The sequence below is a fragment of the Gymnoscopelus braueri genome (assembly GCF_963280865.1).
Source record: "Gymnoscopelus braueri genome assembly, contig: SCAFFOLD_124, whole genome shotgun sequence".
Taxonomy (NCBI): Eukaryota; Metazoa; Chordata; class Actinopteri; order Myctophiformes; family Myctophidae; genus Gymnoscopelus; species Gymnoscopelus braueri.
The window spans coordinates 167624-188544 of NW_027660916.1; the positions used below are offsets into that span (position 1 = coordinate 167624).

General features: G+C 45.0%; 1 protein-coding gene across 1 annotated transcript in view; it reads right to left on the reverse strand.

Moving 5' to 3' along the window:
- LOC308081059 (sec1 family domain-containing protein 2-like) overlaps positions 1-19904 on the reverse strand; it is a gene marked incomplete at its 5' end in the record, with an annotated part of 99129 nt that extends 79225 nt beyond the window's left edge. The window contains 2 exons of the mRNA XM_080457461.1: positions 16864-17164; positions 19695-19904. Of these exons, the coding sequence (XP_080313587.1) occupies positions 16864-17164; positions 19695-19904 (511 nt within the window). The remainder of the gene's footprint in view (positions 1-16863; positions 17165-19694) is intronic.
- Positions 19905-20921: the final 1017 nt, after the last annotated feature.

Here is a 20921-nt window from a genome sequence, read left to right on the forward strand (position 1 = left end):
GCTATTTTCGTGCAGAAAGCAGACTGTGGTCTTTATACAACGCAAATATACAAGAGGCCCGGCGGGGAAGTGGGGCCAAATAATGCGTCCACGCACATTTTCTACTGAAATGATTTCACTAGAGGTTTGTATCTGGTCATTAATCAAACCTTCCGGAGGGAACTCTTGATGTAAAAAACGATTTTTGCAGATGAAAAACCTCTCGAATTCCCTACACTGACATTGTTGTCGTCGCACAATCTGCCTCCTGGTGTTTGAAACCAGGTGAGACCCACTGGTTTAAAGAAAGGAGGGACACGTTAAGGGGTTGCAGAAGACAAAAGAGTGGAAATTTAGGTGGGGGTGGGGGGGACTAGCCTGGTTGGAGGTTGAGAGGAGAGGGGAGGAGGTGATGGAGGTAGGGGGGGTGTATGTATGGAGGGAGGGTGTGTGTGTGTGTGTGTGTGTGGGGGGCGTTCCTGCCTGGCCGGGGCCTTGATTAACACCAGACTCCTGACAGGAAATGACCCGGGCAGCGCCGAGCGGCGGGAGGGCTTCCATCTGGCGGCGGACTTTGGGCCGGGGAGGAACGCGGCCGCGCCCAGGAGAACGCGGCTGGTCCCGTCCAGAGAGTCTGAGAGCAGCAGCACGGTGGAACTGAACTACTGGAACGACCTCCCGAAACAACACCTATACTCTCACTCTGGTTTCACACAGTGGGACACCAAATTAGTTTGGAACACTAAGTCAGGACGTATCGGATAACATAATATTCCCCTTCAATAAAGCATCTCTTCTGTCCTCTGGCCTCGTCGGAACAGCTCAGGAACTCTTTTATTTTTTTCGCCATGTCCTACTGGTTGCGAAACATATATTTGCAACCCCCCCGCCCCAATAGACCCCCTGCTGGCTGCCAGTAGATCTGGTCTTCTTCCCAGCAGGCCACTAACACTGGAACCACCAGATTATAGCGCTGTTGTCTGTTGTTTTAATAATGAAAACACATGTTGAGTCTTGTTCTTTTGCTCTCAGCGGACAGACCATAACTCACAAGTGTTTTTTCGTAATAGACAATGAAGTGGAGACACACAGTGCACAGTGAGGACCGCATTCAACCAGTTTCAACCTGGAGACCCCGATGTTGGGCATGTGTCAATACAGGCTGGAAATTGTCAACAACTGTCAAAAAGTGACGCGACACATTGTGAGCATGGGCTTGTACATCTATTAACCCATTAAAACCGGGAAAGCATCCGTGTCATTTTAGAATTTTAGATGTACAAGCTCACGAGCGAGCTTGTACATACTGCAATTTTTGAACATTTTTGAAAAATCTTGAAAGAGTGAGAACTATTGATTTAGAAGGCATTTGTAGAATCAGCCTCAGGTCTTAATGGGTTAATTTAGGACTGAAGTGGTGTTCCTGTCCGGACCATCAAATCACAGAAAGAAATGTTTGTTTTCTGAAATGGACAATAAGGACGGCTGCTCTTACATCAGTATCAGTAGGACATTGAGGCTGTACTGTACTAACCCCTGGATCCACAGACAGTGAAATGATCCATGGGAGGAGGGGAGGAGGGGGAGGGGAGGGGAGGAGGGGGAGGGGAGGATGTTTTGGGGAAGAAAAAGAAGCTCCATTATGACAGCTCAGATCTCTCACGGCTGTCTGGAATCCTGAAACTAAACAAGCTCTTCCGCACTCACAGATAAAACACAGATATACCGTAAAAACCTAAGTGTGGGCCTGGGTAAGACGCGCGCACACGCACGCACACACACACACACACATGCACACACACACGCACACACACACACACACACGCACACACACGCACACATACACACACACACACTTTCAAATCCTTTCCCTAACACATACTTAAACACTTTCTCACCCGCTTGAACACTTTCACGACATGCTGCTCTCTCTCACATACATACATACACACACACACACAAATCAAGCATTTTCACAGACATAGACAAATTATCTATGACACATATTCGCACAACTGTTGATTATCTGTAGAAAACGTACAGACAGAGACGCACACACACACACACACACACACACACACCACATGTATGTGTGCAATCTGCTTATCTTTTAAAAAATGACTAACTTAAACGTCACACACAATTTTGTCCAAAAACAAAGCCTCTTGTTTATGTTGGCACCGGGTCTCTCTCTAAATCACTGCTGGTGTCTCTGTGGGTAGAACGGTAGAAACGCTGCAAAGAGCCGTCTGTTCAGCAGACTGAATGAATGCAGTGCAGATGGAGGCTGACGCATGACATGTCCTACATGAGCCAGCAGGAGAGGAGAGGGGAGGAGCAGGGAGGAGAGGACAAGAGGAGGACAGGAGAGGGGAGGAGGGGAGGAGGGGAGGGGAGGAGAGGAGGAGGGGAGGAGGGGAGGAGGGGAGAGGAGGAGGGGAGGGGAGAGGAGGAGAGGAGGGAGGGAGGGAGAGGAGGGGAGGGGAGAGGGGAGGAGTGGAGCGGGGAGGAGAGGAGAGGAGAGGAGGAGAGGGAGAGGAGAGAGGGGGCCCCGTCAGACCCCTGCATTGACCCTCAGTTGGGGGGTGACGGGCTGAACCCGGCCTGCGATGATGCGTGTGCAGGGGCCAGGGGCCACTGTCCCAGTACGAGTCCCTCTGGAGCCTGCCTGCCTCTATGACCATGCATGCTATGTATCTCTCACTGGTATTCTTTTTATTAGTGCATGTGTGTGTAAGGGAGTATGACAAGTGTCTTTTTTTCCTCCATTCTATCCCTGGCTCAATTCCCACTGGAGTTATAAGCGCTTACGAGCCTTTTATGATGTTGCATTTCCTGTCATAAATAAGTGGCGAGGGAGGGGTGGTTCATCGCTGAGCGCTAACACTCTCCATAAAGTAAACAGAGGTGTAAACTGCACACGGTGAAGCGCACGTGTGCACACCACATACACACACACACAGCGCTGGACTTACAGTATCACTGACCATTCTGCTGAGTCACCACACTAATGTATCTGGTGCAGAGGTCAGCCCTCGTTGAACCCATTAAGACCTGAGGCCGATTCTACAAATGCCTTCTAAATCAGAAGTTCTCAAACTATTTCCTAATTCAAGATTTTTCGCAAAAAAAAAATGGCAGATGTACAAGCTCACAGCGCTGTGAGCTTGTACAGTATGTCTGCTATTTTTGAATAGCCAACGCAAAAAATCTAAAATGACACAGATGCTTTCCCGGTTTTAATGGGTTAATGCGTATGAAAATGTAATTCGGGACAAATTAGCAACACAACATAACGTGAATTAGTGAATTAAACAGAAACACTTGACTTCTGATTGAGGGACAGCATTTTCATTTTCCTAAAGGTCCTTTATACACAGTGAGTGTGACAAATAAACAATGTGAAAATGTATCCGCTAATATTACACATTCAAACTATTCATTTGATGATGCCACATTCATGCAGGTGGATGATTACATTTTTGTTTAAAAAAAATTATCAGGGTTAAAATTCCCAATAATTCAGGATTCTGCACTAATCAAAACAGCAGTTTTTCAGCATCAGGGAATGAATGGCTTGTTGCATCTGGGGATCGTATTTTAACCCATTCAAAACCGGGAACACATCTGTGTAACCACTTAAACCATTATTTTATACTTTTATACATACTAATCATGACAATTTGTGCAAATATTTGAATACATATATTTTGAAAGCAAACATTTTTAACTAAAATCTTTGCTCCTGCGGGTCCCTGGAACAAAATATGTTGAGATGGAGGGGTCTGCGGCCCCAAATACATATAATTTTGGAGGTCCTTGACATGAAAAGTTTGAGAACCACTGATATAACAACATACGTATTTCAGGAAACTTTTATAGGATTTAGAGGACATTTGTAGAATCGGAACCTCAGGCCTTAATGGGTTAAACCCCTGTAGTCTTAGAGAACTGGACGTGAGTTACAACTGTACTTTGACCACAAATCTCTTCGCCAAAAATAGCCGATCTACGAGCTCACAATGCGTCGCAACTATTTTGGCTAATGTTCTCACCAGAATATGGACGCTGGGGTTCAAGTGGTTAACCATTTGTAAGTAAAGTAAGTAAATACTGTAAGTAAGTAGGACGGAGAGGCTTATTGTCGGTATCAGCCAGAACACGGGAGTCTATCCCTGTGCTAGAGCTAGACCCTTGGAAGATGGATTGCAACACCTACCACCTAACCACTTGAACCCCAGCATCCCTAATCTGGGGGGAATGCAAAAATATGATCTAAATCAGTGGTTCTCAACTTTTCAGGCCATGACCGCCCAAAATAATCATATTTGAATTGACCCCCCGACCCTGACAAGCACTTGGAGTTGAATTGTTGAGGCATTACATTTAGTTTGACTCGGTTTCACAGATAAATATTGTGAAAATAAAAAACATTTTCAAAATGTTTGTCTCTTTCTAAAATGTTTGACATTTGGCCAATGTTTGACCAGTTTTTATAGTATAGCTCGTTGATTACTTTTGATGCAGTAATGCATCAATTCATTTATTTGGGTTGGCCAAAAGAAAAAATCACGGGGTCCGGACCCACAGGTTGAGAACCACTGATCTGATTTTTGGCAAAGAAATTTGTGTAGAAAGGAAAAAGCCACGTGTACTAGAGATTTAAGTGGTTAAGGACCTGGATGCTGGTGGTTGTAAGAGGAGAGTGACCTGTGTTTAGCTCTTTAGTGGCAATTAAAGGCCAACTGACTTGACACAGTCGCTAAAATTAACCGGCATAATTTTAGCAATCAAAATGAATCACTAAAATTAACCGCTCATGATAGCTCCTCACCCCGAGTAGACACACCGACTTGTTTGTCAGGATCGAAGCCCTGTGTGTGTGAGTGTGCGTGCGTGTGTGTGCGTGCGTGCGTGCGTGTGTGTGTGTGTGCAGCGTGTTTGTTATAACCCACCTTGCATTTTAAAAGGGTAGCAATGTGCAAGAATGTGTAGAAAAAATGTAATATTGGAAAATGATCTGATAGGATTTTTTATGTCAGGCTTGTTTTTTTTATTTATTTATTTTTAAATAATCATAAAAAGGAACGTTTTTTAACCGGCAGCGACGATATGTTGTGTTCTGATTATTATGGTCTGCCTCTGGTACCACCTAAAGACCTCTGTTGAACACCTGGCAGCTATCCAGTAACACCCTGGCAATTGAAATCGAGAAACGTCCACTTACCAACACATGTTCGCTACGCTACCTCGCCCAATGCAAAGCACCCACCTCACATCCACATCCAAACAACTAGCAACCACTAAGAAATATCTTTGCAACCACCTATAGAGCCCATTTAGTTATAACCTAGAAATCACTGCAAATCACCAAGCAGATGAATTAAGATATATTGCTTATTTATTTTGAGGGTAAGATGAGGGTAGGGATGAGCAGGGGGGGGGGATCCTGAAAGTGTGAGAACTACTGATGATTTGTAGAATCGGCCTCAGGTCTTAATGGGATAAATCAGGCTTTACGTTATGGTTAGACTGGGTTGGTGTACAGTGTAGGGGTGAGACAGTTTCGGGTGGGGGTGAGACAGGTTGGGGGCCTGTGTGTGGCCTCTTAATTATTGGTGTTTGGCCCTGCAGTGTGGAGCCTGATGAGTTTGTGCTAATTAAAGTCTGAATTTCCATCGTCTTTCTCTTATCTGATGAACGCAAGGAGAGTGCATAATGTGTGTGCATAGCTGTCTGTGTGTTTGTACAGTATGTGTGTGTGTGTGTGTGTGTGTGTGTGTGTGTGTGTGTGTGTGTGTGTGTGTGTGTGTGTGGTGTGTGTGTGTGTGTGTGTGTGTGTGTGTGTCCTTGGTAGGGGGTGGAAGTCAAGAGAGACGCGCCAATTAAAAATAATTGAGAGTAATTTCATAATGCGGAAGATATTTGTAAATCAGGCGCGATCATTAACCCCAAACTTATGCTCCACTTCCGTCAGCAAGCAGCGCTCTGCTTCGGGGCCTGAGAGAGAGAGAGAGAGAGAGAGAGAGAGAGAGAGAGAGAGAGAGAGAGAGAGAGAGAGAGAGAGGGGAAGAGGGGAAGAGAGAGTGACAGAGAGAGGAAGATAAAGCGAGAGAGGGCCGTGGAAATGGAAAAAGGAAACGGAATGGAATGGAGCGAGAAAACAGAGACGTTATTGGAGTGGGCGGCTGGGTGAAGGGCTGGTGGCCAGGGCATGTGTGTGAGCCCCTTCCATGTCCCATGGCTGGTCTGGTGCTGCCTGGCCAAGCCAAACACACACGTAGGGGAGGTCTGGGACTCTCTCTCCCCTTTCCCCCCCTCTCACACACACACACACACACACACGCGGTTACGGGCAGGATGGAAAACAAACCTCTGTATGGGTGTGAGAGAGACTGAAGTGAACGATAGAGGGAGGACGACAGTTCTAGGACGAGAACATGACATGAGACGGCTTTATGCTTTGCCGTCTCCGACTTCTGACCGGACCACATAAAATTCCATTTAGCTCAGACACACTTATATACTGGTACTTCTCTGTTATGTGATCTTTCTAAGGTCAAAGGAAATTGCTCTTAACACCAGTGACTCTGGCTCTCCTTATGCCTGCAGTCGTGAATGGAAAATAGCAGATCTAATAAGCTCCCAATGCGTCGCTATGCGACTTGTAAATCTGCTGGAAAAAGTACTCAATTATTTTACATAAGTAAAAGTATCAATACCATCATGTAGAAATACTCTGTTACGTCGCATCCGACGCGTTGTGAGCTTGTACATCGGCTATTTCCAAATAGCCAAAGTACATAGCAGATCTAATAAGCTCACAATGTGTCTGCAACTTGGAAATCTGCTGTTATCAGTGTGTGCAACACAACATGCAACCGAAGTATAAATCAGGCATTCCTGTTGGTTCCTCATCACTTGGTGATCTAGTACATGAGATGTGTTTGCACATGCCATCTATAACTCATACTGGATGGGTCAGATGCCCCCCCCCCCCCCCCCCGGTTCAAAAACAAAATAAATAAAATGCTAACATAAATATGCTTCTGTTATAATTTGCACACGCCCACGCACGCTGACACAAGAGGGCCGATCCAGATCCTTGCATTGTGAGCAAGCTACCTCCCAAGAGGAGAAGGCAGCAACAGGGAGGCGTTTGGTTTGGCCTGCTGTCTGTCTATAAGCTCCAAGCTGCTGTCATGAACAGAGAGAAAGAGAGAAGAAAGGAGAGAAGGAGAGCGAGTGAGAGAGACAGAGAAAGAAAGAGAGAGCGAGAGAGAGAGAGAGAAAGAGGGGTACAGGGGGTTTGACGCTGAGCCAAAGAAAACCGAATTGCAGCAGGTCTGTCAGGAAACATGAAAGGCCATAAAGAAGTGTGTGTGGACGACTGGAGGGAGTGTTTATGGGGCCTGTTTGTCTGCATGCTGTATTGCTGTATTGGAGTCAGCTTACAATTTGAGTTGGTGAGAAGCGAATATACCTTTGTACAGGACCACAATGGAAACAAGTCCCCAGGACGTTATGGTGTTATCCTTTTAGCCTAAATGTGACTGTACCTCGTGCTGTTTACGTTTCTGACTAATGAAGTATTCAATCAATCAAAAAACAGCCACCAGCTTCTATTGGCTCGGGAGCTGGAAAATATGGACACGTTCTTTTGACCTCTATCGAGTCTGTGTCGATAATGCGGGGCTGACTATTGGTGCTTTCACAAAACATTTACACAATGACATTTAAGAGACAAATACAAATAATCATCAGTATCACATACAGTATATTATATCACATACAGTATATAATAACTGTCTAGAGGCAAAGAACGGTCAGTTAAGTTCAGAAACTTACATCACTTTACTGTAATGCAGCCTTTAAAACCAGCAAAAGACAACACTGATGCCATAACACAATATTACGGTATCCAAAATCCCAGACCATAATATGTTCCCACATGCAGGCACATATTTAAACCAGCGTTTAAACTTTTGTTAAGTGGTCGTGTTAAGTCAGGTGGGTGGGCTGTGTGCATTTTCAGTTTGTTTTAATGGTCAATAAATCAGTGGAACTAACATAGTATACTTAAAGTTCCTGTTTATTGGAAAACTAATTTTCAAGGTTTTAAAGATTCAATACCAAGTCATATTTTTTGACTTTTTTAAGTGTTATATTATCATTCAAATCTTAGATTTGTGCTAATTATTTGGGGCCCCACTTGCAATACCCTCATGGGCCAACAGCGGGCCTGCAGCTGACAGGTTGGGAATCGTTGCATTACGCTATAGGAAGCTTTTAATATGTTCAAACCCGCAAGCAGGCACATACAGTATTTAAACGATGGTTGATCATTGAATTAAACCCCCTTGCAGTCCTTGTGCAGCCTGTGGAACACTCCATCTCTCTCTCTCTCTCTCTCTCTCTCTCTCTCTCTCTCTCTCTCTCTCTCTCTCTCTCTCTCTCATCTCTCTCTCTCTCTCTCTCTCTCTCTCTCTCTCTCTCTCTCTCTCTCTCTCTCTCTCTCTCTCTCTCTCTCTCTCTCTCTCTCTCTCTCTCTCTCTCTCTCTCTCTCTCTCTCTCTCTCTCTCTCTCTCTCTCTCACCACCATCATTAAAGCCCTTTCCACAACTGAAATGCAGATTAACATTAAATGCTACAGCTATTTACAACCTCCACACATCACACACTGCCCACGTCTGCCGCAGACGGCTGCCGCTTCGGCCAATCACATTCCACGGCTGGTAAAGCGCGGCGGGTTCCTCGTCCAATGGCGTACCCCGCCGTCTCTTGCTAGCGTTGCCCGCCCGCCAATCCAGGCCCCTCGTTTCTCCACATGTGGTGTTTGGCTGCGGCGCTGCGCTTGGGTTTAAGAACTCATTTCCTAGTCTGCAATAAGTGGAACCATTTTCTTGGGCAAACACGTCGTTTGTGCTCTTTAATGGACTCCATACCACCAGACGTCTCATACACCAACTACACAACACATCCCCGTCACACACAGACACAACACAAATACTAGATAAAAACACAACAACATGTACATGAGTATTAATATGACTCATAAACACACCAAAAACACTAGTATGACTCAGCAAAACGCTAGCACACACACACACACACACACACACGCAAACAGAACGCAGGCCCTATTAGTCACCGTATACATTTTAAAATGCCTTCTAAATCAGGAGTTCTCACACTTTCAAGATTTAAAAAAAAAAATCAAAAATAGCAGATGCACAAGCTTGCAGCGCGGCACGAAGTGATGCACTGGAGCTTGTATATCTGCTATTTTTTAATAGCCAACACAAAAAATCTAAAATTACACAGATGCTTTCCTGGGTTTTAATGGGTTAAAATGCACATCACACCCTGCGATTGATCAAAGGTCAGCAAATGAGCTTCTCTCCGAGTGTGTCACTGTGGGAAAATGGACCAGACATCATTTAGATGCTGTACCGTTTGTGTACGCCTGACACAATAGTTGGGAGGGGAACGTCTGCTTGAACAGCATGACAAAAAGTGAAAAATAGCTTGCTGATAAACACAATTTATTTGTCTGTGGTTATTCCCAGTGTAATTCATATCAGTATTTATGAGTGGCTATCAGTTACAGCTGCAGGTGCAACCGGCATTCTGTTGAAAGAGAGGCGTAACATACACTCAAACACCCACGCACACAAGCACGCAATGACTCTCGCTTAACTTCTCTGGTTCGACAACAGCAGTGGTTCACAAACTGGGGGTTGGGATCCCCAGGGGGGTCCTTAAAATTATTTTGGCAACACTGTTTTCTCACTCGACAGTAAACAAACCAACATGCAGTATAATAAGTGTATACAGGGTATTTGCACATTTCTAAAGTTACAATTTAAATTTCCAATTGGCCAAATTTACCAAATAGCCGAACTACAAGCTCACAACGCCGTGCAGTGCGAGGCGTTGTGAACTTGTAGTTCGGCTATTTTCACAATATTTATCTGTGGAAAAGAGTCAAACTAAATGTAATGCCTCAACTCAAGTTTGGGAACCCCTGGACAGTGACTACAGTATATAACATGGATTTTACAGTACATGTTGTTCAAGCTGTCCTGTAGTCATTTAGCACAATGGGGTTTGTGGACCCCGTCCCCCAGGGGTCTTTGAGGGGATTTCAGGGGGTCCCCAGCAAAACAAGTTAATCAGTTTAACCAATATAACCCTAGTATACATACAGTACATCAGCTATTTGAAATTAGCCAATCTACAAGCTCACAACGTGTCACTATGTGATGCATTGCGAGCTTGTAAGTTCTGCTATTTCCCCCCGAAAATCAATCTGTTTAAAAACATTTTAACAACACAAATCTTGTATGGGGGTCCCTGGCACAACAAATACATATTCACTTGGTTGTCCTTGACATGAAAAAGTTTGAGAACCACTGAACTATACTATAACATGTATTTTACAGTCCAAGTTGTCCAGGCTGTCCTGTCCTGTAGTCATTTGGAGAATTAAACAGCCAACACACCAACACACCACCTGCCTGATGCTGGGAGCTGCTTCCTTCTCACTTCATACACATCTACCTGACAATAGCTGTTAGTCACAAACTTGTGTGAGGTGTGTGTGTGTGTGTGTGTGTGTGTGTGTGTGTGTGTGTGTGTGTGTGTGTGTGTGTGTGTGTGCTCGCGCGCATGCATACCAATGGTAAAGTCCAAACCTCAAGGCGCACCTGTACTCTCAGCAAAAATAGCCGAACTACAAGCTCACAACAAGTTGCGACGCGATCCGTTGTGAACTTGTCGATCGGCTATTTTAATTTGTGAATAAATAAATGATCAAATATATTTAAATAAAAGAAAACATTGCCTGTAATGACCCACGCCCAAATTAGAGACGGCAGGTTGAAAGTGGTTCAAATATATATGTATATATATATATATATATATATATATATATATATATATATATATATATATATATATATATATATTTAGGGTAAAGAATTGTGCATCTGTATTGTGAAATGAGTGCACACAAAATACTGATATAGTAAATAAAGACAACATTTTTTATTTCCTAACTTTTGGTATACGGTAGTTGTATACAGTACATTGCAATAACCCATTAAAACTGGGAAAGCATCTGTGTCATTTTAGATTTAAGCGTTGACTATTCACTATTAGCAGATCTACAAGCTCATAGTGCGGCACGAGTGCCGCGCTATCAGCTTGTAGATCTGCTATTTATTTTTAAATCGTGAAAAATGTGTGCCCCCATCTCAAAATATGATGTTCCAGGGACCCCCACAAGCAAAAAATAGCAGATATACAACTCATAGGGCGGCACCGAGTGTCGCGCTATGAGCTTGTATATCTGCTGTTTTTGAATAGCCAAAGAAATCTTAAAATGACACAGATGCGTTCCCAGATTGAATGGGTTAATGGGATAACACTGTGTAGTTGTCACACCTGGACTGTGTCTCCCAGCACAGCAGTGTGCCTGGTGCAGGCACAGCGCTACAGGGAAGCACAGCAGCGCTAGCATCTTGCATGTATATCCGGAGATGCTCTCTGTCCCAGGAGGAGGTAGACAGGAGGGTCGGGGTGAGAGGGTGAGTTATCCTCTTACTTCAACTGTTTGTTTATGGACAGATGTATCCTCCCGTGTAACAGTGTGCCGTTGTATTTCTCTCACTGTGCAGAGCGTTTTTTGTGCATGCGCTGTGGATTTGTGCGTTGTTACGTGAGAGTGAGAGAGCTTGTGTATGTGTGTGTATGTCCCCGTCTCGAGAGTTTGTGTGTGTGTGTGTGTGTGTGTGTGTGTGTGTGTGTGTGTGTGTGTGTGTGTGTGTGTGTGTGTACTTTATTACTATACTTGTGAGGGCTAAATATTCCCATAAGTATAGTAGAATTTGAGTAATAGACAGTGAGGACCATTTTTCCGGTTCTCACAAGACAAAATATCGTTTTATGTTTTAAAAAAAAAGAATTAGATTCAGGCTTGATTTATAATTAGTTGTGCAATGCTGTTGTGCACCCAAAATAGTCGATAAACTCAAGCTTTATGGTAAAAAAATTGCATTTACAAAATCACCATCCTAAAAGTTTGATGTCTGTTTGTATAGTATAGTGTGTGTGTGTGTGTGTGTGTGTGTGTGTGTGTGTGTTTGTGTGTGAGCTAAGCTGTAGCCAGGGGGGGGTCGTGCAGAGAAGAAGGATTTGTAAAAACATAGTTTCTCAGGCAGTGCAGGTTTTTCGCTGTGCGTCTGGTTCCTATTTGGGCTCTTTAATTGAGCACGATGTCACAATCAATGTTGTGCTACGGACTCAGACGGAGACGGACCCCCGCCTCATATTACCCCCACCGAGGTATTCATCTGTAGTCATAGAAACGCCCAACTACACACACACACACACACACACGCACGCATGCACGCACACACGCACATACATATGTACACACTCATAGAAACCCAAGATCATTAACTACACACTACTACACACTACTACACACACACATTCACGCACGCACAGGCGTGTGCATAACCACGCACATACACCCAAACACACAAAAATCTTAATGAGCACGCAATGTACGTCTGCGTTCCTGCAGGCGGAGTGCACAAAGCTGGCACACATACACACACACACAAACACACACACACACACACGCATTCTTTTTCCTCTGGATTTAAGACACACCTGGCTCCCAACAGCAGACTAATTTGCAGTGAAGTGTTTATAACAGAGTCAGCTTTTTAACATGAGCCACATCTCTCTGACCTCCAGTCTGCCAAGAGGCCCCGCGCCTCACTCTGCTACACTGCCAACTAGAACAGGAAGAGACAGGGAGACAGGCACGTAGAGAGAGACAGACAGATAGACAGACAGACAGACAGACAGACAGACAGACAGACAGACAGACAGAGAGAGACAGACAGAGAAAGAGAGACAGAGATGGTGAGAGAGTAGAGAGAGGGAGACAGAGACAGAGAGAGCTACATTCTTCATCAACAGCCTCACAAAAGAAACACAGGCCAAGGGCGAGAAAAACTGAGAATGAGAGAAGGAAAGAGAGAGGAGGGTGAGCGAGAGAGAGAGAGAGAGACAAAGGCTTGATATAATTCATTACTCATGCACCGAAATAGCCGATCTACAAGCCCACAAAGCTTGAGAGCTTGTAGATCGGCTATTTTCGGCGCACGACACTGGCATTCAACTATGTATAAATCCGGCTAAAGAGAGAGAACATGTGAAGGAAAGAGAGAGGAGGAAAGAGAGTGAATTAGTGAAGGAAAATGAAAGAGATGGATAAAGAAAGGGAGAGAGAGAGAGAGAGAGAGAGAGAGAGAGAGAGAGAGACAGAAACAAGGAAGACAGAAAAACACAGAGTGCCAAACCCCTGCTGTACTGTATGTGTGTGTATATATACAGTACATGTGTGTGTGTGTGTGTGTGTGTGTGTGTGTGTGTGTGTGTGTGTGTGTGTGTGGTGTGTGTGTGTGTGTGAGATATGAACTGCAGAACCCTAACATTGTGCGGTGTATTATTTCAGGGTGTATGCTAAGGTAAGGGAAGGGCCAAACTAAAAACAGCTCTAATTATGGGGAAGTGTGTGTGTGTGTGTGTGTGTGTGTGTGTGTGTGTGTGTGTGTGTGTGTGTGTGTGTGTGTGTGTGTGTGTGTGTGTGTGTGTGTGTGTGTGTGTGTGTGTGTGTGTGTGTGTGTGTGTGTGGTGTGTAGGCTCAAGGTTAGACCGGCTATTACTATGGGAGGTACAGTGCAGTGGGATGCGGTCAGGGTCAATTCATCAACAGCAGAAGCACTGACCTTGAGCTCCTGCCCTGGAGAGACCGGCACAGACTGGAGAGACCGGCACAGAATATAGACCAGAACACACTGCTGGTACCATGCAAGGTGGTACCCACAGTAGGGTTGGGATCCTTTAGGATTTTAACGATTTCGATTCCTTAACGGTTCCCTTTAACGATTCCTATTGGGGGTTCCAAATGGACCCTTACAGGTATGCAACTCTGTGAGTGTACAAATGGAACCAAATGGACCCTTTGGGATCCATTTGGTTCCATTTTTACACTCTCAGAGTTATGATGGTCATTGAAATTTTAAAGTTTGAGAACCACAGGTATTGTAATTGTATATCAGACGTGAGGTCCACATACTGTACCAGCTCTGACAGTGTGATAAAACTGGTTCCAGCGGTTCAAAAATGTGATGGAACCGATTCCGGTTCCTCAATGTTGGATCCGGTTCTGGATCCTAGTGGCACCGTGTCTTTTTGATATGAACTAGTGCAATGGTACTCTTTTTTTTTAAAGGACCCCCATAACTCTCTCTGAGTGTACGAATGGAGCCAAATGGACCCCACTTTGAGAACTAATAATGTCTACAGGTGAAAGTCTCTCTCTCCGTCTCTTTCTCTCTCACACACTCTCAAGTTCTGACATTCCCACAGTCCAATGCTGCCTTGTGTATTTGTTACCATGTGACCTGGCGGAGTGTGTGTGTCTGGGGAGACCAGATGGAGAGATGGGGTGTGAGGTCTCTGACAGAATCCTCCTGCCACTAACAAGGACATGCTTGAGACGCACGCACGCACGCACGCACGCACGCACGCACACACACACACACACACACACACACACACACACACACACACACACACACACACACACACACACACACACACACACACACACACACACACACACACACACACACACACACACACACACAAGATAAACAATCAGTGCCTCAGCTCTCTAACCCAGCCTGTCTCTCTTCCTCTCACCCCATCTCTCTCTCTCTCTGGGAATGACTGCCTAGCGATGGGGAATGATCATGGTCCTGAGAGCTGACCGCACCCTCCGTCTCTTTCTCTGTGTCTCTCATTTCTCTCAGTGTTTCTCCTCAGTGTCTGGACACGTACTGTACATGGGAGTGTCAGAGGGGAGGGCTCTGTGTCCAGTGAATGATGACGCCACTTTACAACTTTGTTTTTTAATCATTTTATGGGTTTGTTGTTATTGGGTTTTTTTTTTCTAGTTGAGAACTTGGCCCAAAACACATGACCAGACAAGCCGATGAGCCAAAGCAGCTCAACTATGCACAACCACACACTATGTGTTTTCCTTGTGCATTTGCAAATTTACGATGTTGTTCCTTCAATTTTGTTTGATGCACAACGAGTGCTAGTTGGAAATATGTCACATTTGTGGCGAATTAACACGGATACAATACCAGCGAGCTCATGTGTAAGCAATACAGAACCATCACATCAAATCAAATCAAATGTATTTTACAAAGCACATTTAAAGCAACCGAAGCCTACACCAAAGTGCTGTACGAGGTTAAAAACAAAGCATCAACAAACGCCCATCGGCGCACAAACAAGCAAACAAACAAAACACATAAACCTTAGGTTTATATGGAATTGAAAGCCAAAGAGAATTTAAGTATTAAAATGCTGCTAACATTTGCTGCACTACTTTGCAGTACCAGGAGTATGATGATATTGTTGATGATGTTCCACTAGAAACAGCCAGTAAAGTAATGATAATCACATGAACAGTGACTGAACTCTATTCCTCTTGGTTGGTCATTCAGAATGATGCATTCGGGTGGGCCCATTATGAAACTTGTAGCAGGAGTCAAGTGACATTACAAAACACTACTGACCCATACGGTCCTTTTAAGATATACTGTATATATATAATTTTAAGTTGGGCTGCTAATACTGTATGAGTGACAACATTGGAAAATGTAATTTTTGTCAATGTTACTGAGACTTTTTAATGTATCTTTCACAGGACATTTCTTTATAATTTAGCATGGGCCACCTTGAAATGTTTGGGTAAAACTACAGTATACCTAGCCTGGTAAACCATCCCCCTTCCGGAAATCTCATTTGCATTTGATTTCAGGAGTTGATTTCCGGAGGGGGGGGTTTACCAGGCTACAGTATACCCACTTCTCCAAACACCACTGGATATGCCTCTGTCGAGTGGATTCTTCAATCATTTGGAGGTTTGTTTCCAAATTGCTTGATTGGAAAGGGGCCGTGTCCACAGAGAGCGTTGGATATCATGTCCAGGGACTTGTCAGAAGTTGTCACGGTTGTGGTATAACAATTCAACGGCAGGTTGTAAATGACCGGGTCGTCAAACACAGACAGAGAGGAGGATCAAGTGCGTCTCTCCAAAAAAAAGGCAAAGCTGCTTGAAGGTCTCGGGGTACTCCGCCATAAAATGCTGGACACCAAGAATGTCTACTAGTAGGGAAGAGGATCGCTCCAGCGAAATGCATGGCAGACAGGTGCTGGCAGCTCGAAAAATGCTTTCTGGGGTTATGGCTGCTTTTAACCGGGAAAGCATCTGTGTGATTTTAGCGTTGGCTATTCAAAAATAGAAAAGGTGCTCCTCGGCACTGCCAGACCCCTAGTGGTTGAAATCTGAATGGCCAAACTTCGCATGACGTGTGTGCAGAGGAAAAGAGGGACCGACCGACCGACCGACCGACCGACCGACAAAGCCTCCTGTAGGCCGACCCCCTGGGTCTGGCAAATAGCAGATCTACAAGCTCACAGCAAAGTTACTTTGTGCCGCGCTGCGAGCTTGCCCATCTGCTATTTTTGAACAATTTTTGAAAAATCTTGAAAGTGTCACAAACATTTTTTCAGATTGGGGTCTGTGGCCAAATATATATATCAATTTGGGGGTCCTTGATGCGAAAAAGTTTGAGAACTACTGGTTTAGAAGGCCTTTGTAGAATCGGCCTCAGGTCTTAATGGGTTAAATGTGATTGCGTGTGGTGAATGTGTGAGTGTGTGTTGAATGTGTGTGTGTGTGTGGCGAATGTGCGTGCGTGCGTGCATGTGTGTGTGTCGTACCAGTGAGTTTCTGCACCAGGGGGCTGAGTTGCGTCTCTCTACTGATGACCATGGTGAGTGCTCCAATCAGCTCCGTCTCCAGTCTCTCCACCTCCTCCTCCTCCTCGTCAGGGTCCTGAGCGGCCTGCGCCTCCCCGGCCAGCGAGTACAGGTAGACCAGCAGCAGGAGCAGCTCGTCGGGGCCACAGCGCTCCTCCTCCTGCTCCTCCTCGGACCTGGAGGAGCCCTCTGCGCCTCCTCTGGACGTCATCAGGGTCAGCAGCTGCCTGAGCACGCTGGGGAGGTCCGAGTCTCCCAAGGCCTGAAAGACACGCGCGTGCACACAAGGTTCCATTTGTTCAAATAAAACGGAGTAGGGACACATTTTCTTAATCACTCGTATACTTCATCATACGACAAATAGCGAACATAGCTGATCTGTGTTTTTATTTTTTTTGGCACATTTGCACAAAAAAGGGTTAACATAACTTTTTTATACAAAAATTTAATTGTGATATTATCAAACATAAATATCAAACTTTTCCTTTCCCAAAAGGAAATGCATGTATTTAATTCAGTCTGACCAGAAGCAGGGATAAAACATGCCCACCAGTCATAAACATGAATGACCAGAGGGGCAATATCAAAAGCACAGGTATCCATTCCCCTCCTTAATCCTCCCAGCAACACACACACATACATACACACACACACACACACACACACACACACAGACGTTTGCACAAGTACACGCACACACAAATACACAAAATGTATTATTTGTTAACATAAAAAAAGGACAATATTTCACTGACTTCAAGCAGAATGAAAATAAGCCAACGCTACCTTGGCAGTACGCAGGTGTTTGAGTTACAGGCACTCTGGGAGTTAGTTTATCATTCTGTTCTCTCATTTTAGAAGCTCTACCTCTCTGTTCCAAATATTATTTTTTATCTTCGTCAGGGTTTTTTGAAGTGTATAATACTGGAGAGGCCCTGGACGGTTACCCACACAGGGTTTTGGGCAGTGTTTAACCACATGAACCCTAGCATCCCCATTCTGGAGGCGAACATTCAGCACAAAAAGCACATCTAGAAGCTCACTAGCATGTAAATCGGCTATTTTCTGTGAAGATATTTTAGTGTAGAGGGAGAAAAGGAGGGCGCCTAGTACCCAGCAGACCCTTGGGCGACTCCGGTCAACTAAGTATATAGGGTTTAAGTGGTTAAGGCAGTGTGTCCACCAAAGTGTTTTTACTGAGGCCAGAAGCATACGTTTTGAAGTGTTTTCAATGGCCAAGCCCTGTACATTCACACTGTGCAACAAACAGAAGCAGCGTGATGAGGTGCTGAGGGTCTATTCTGCTGCGAACAGGTAGAAGAGCACGCACAGCCAAAACAAATGTAATACCAGGTACTGGGCAGAAGTGAACAACAGTGAAAAAATAGAGTCCGCACACTGGAATATGCTCCAAACAATCAAAGGTTTATTACCATGACGTGTGACGTTTCGAGCCTAGTGGCTCTTCCTCAGATGATTCTATTCTGCGCCGTGGCCATACACATTTTGCGTTTTTATCATTTAGTGTTGAAAGATGTAAAAATGTGGGTAGAAATACACAGCTGTCCAATCGCAGTGGGATGGGGGCACACACCAAAAAAAGACCTGTCACTTCCTACATGTACAGGTGCAATGATCACCAAGAAAGTCTCACGTACCCACATAAACGGGCATGTCTGTCCTCTCTCGTGCTTCAGTCTTCACTTGACTCAGAGCAAGGGCCTGAGCAAGTACTCTGCCTTGCTTGTTTGTCTACATGTTTACTTCTATGAGATAGACAGATGCTAGGTTTGATGATTTATCTGGTCTCCTACAGTAGTTTCAGACAGGCACTACATTGTTCTCCTTGCACTCATGTGACTATTTAACCTGTTGATTGCTGACAATGGTTGATGAAAGTGATTGTGATAGTGAAAGTTGCTTTGGATGAGAGCGTCTGGTAAACAGCTGAATTGTTAATTGGTTGGTTGGCCTGGTTTGTCTGACAACCAGTGTCTCAGCCAAAAAAATCGTTCCACTTTCAAAGCGTCCTGATAGACGCTCCCCTTATAGACGCTCCCCTTATAGGCGCTCCCCTTATAGGCGCTCCCAAAAGCTCTGGTGGACTGGACACACAGCCTAAGTGCAGTGAACTGTTTCTTGTTGCCTGTCTTGAGTCAGTCTGATTGGGACTTAATAATGGTCGTTCTCTGGGCCCAAATGATGTAGATCACAGGACCTTGTTACAGACCAGTGACCACTCTCACAACCAGACTGAGCTCATAGCCATATAAAACAAGGGTGTGGAGCTAATCTGTCCTCTGCTGCATGTCAGGAGAGACCAATGAAAAATGCCGGAATAAAGAGAGAGAGAGAGAGGAAAAAACTGATAATGGGAAAATGAAGTCGCAAGAGAAAGAAGGGGGGGGGGGTGTCAGGAGAATAAAGAAAGACACTGAACAATCGAGAGAGACCGAGGAGATGAACCACGGAGCAGGAGAAAATGACGGCCTCCAGCGGGGACAGTTCTGTTTGAATCAGATGGAGATACACAAGCCTGTGTGGATCCATTTCATTTTAATGAGAGAGATGTGTGTGTGTGTGTGTGTGTGTGTGTGTGTGTGTGTGTGTGTGTGTGTGTGTGTGTGTGTGTGTGTGTGTGTGTGTGTGTGTGTGTGTGCGCGCGCGCTAGGAGCTCAATGTTCCTTTGCCCAAGACAAACAGACTCTCTCTCTCCGTTTCAGCTAGGAGATCTCAGAGCTGAGAGTCTTTAGGGCTGCGGTGGGCCCGTCGGGGGGTATCCGATGTCTGACCCAACGCAACTCTTGCACCCCCCCATCCCCAGCCAAAGACGCGATCCATCCAATCAGGCCTCTGGGTCGCAGACCTAGAGAAGATTGTGGTCCAAACCCAACAAATGGCTGAGTGCCTGAGTGTCCCTGAGTGGGCTGCTGCGGCGAGGTCTCTCCGAGGATACGACTGTCCCTGACGGAGTGTGGACACATCAGAGGGTTTCGAGCCATTCGGCAAGGTTCTGAATGTGGTGTGAGGCATCGGTATCATCGTGGTAAAAGCCATGGCTATGACATTAGTTGACACTGCGGTGCCTTAACCACTTAAGCCCTACATACTTCATTGTATGAAAGATAGTGAAAATAGCCAATCTACAAGATTGCGATGCATCACAGTGCGTTGTGAGCTTGTAGAGCGGTTATTTTCACTATTTTGGAATATAATGACGTGGCCAGAATCGGAACGCCAGGTTGAGAGCGGTTAAAAAGTGAAAAAGAAACCGACGCACGTGTCCACGCACAGGCTGATTAAAAAGCTTTTACTGTAAACTTAGCCTTTGGTTCAAAGAACAGTGCAACATTGTCATGAGTCATGCAGTTTGAAAGCGCTCGTATAAAGGGGATTTGGTGGGCTTGAGGGAGAAATTAGGAGGACCTGTATGCAAGCTGTGTGAAAACGGTCAATGCTTTCTGCACCCCTGCCTTCATTGGCTGAAAAACAGAAACAAAACAATAAACTAAACATATTCACCTCATCCTGATTTGTTTTTGTTGCCAAGGTATGTTAGACCTTCATCAGTTTGCACTGATGAAGGACTGGCAGACCGAAAGCTTAATAAAGCGAAGTCTGCATAGATCTACAAGTAAGCGTTGCGGAAATCTTTTCATTTTGTGTGGAAGCGGTCCCAACAATTCAAAATGAATCTGAGAGCAGGATATTTGATGACCTTCCAAAACTCCATAACAACATGAACTCAATCACCTCCCCCAGTTGACGATTCCCAGCACTGTGTGAAAAAAGTAGGCAGGAACGTTTGAGACAAGTGCACATCATCTGTGGGAGATTACGTTGCAGGGGACAGTTCCTAATAATGTACATACGACTTGTTTCTGATCAGCCGTTTGTGTGGCAGCGTGTGTGAGCTATCGTGGGGGTCTCTCCTGCGTGGAAGAGCTCTCTTCTGTTGGCTGCGATGCTGCCTCCACCCTGGCTTGGCCCCAGCTAACCGCGGGTCTGCGGGGACCGCT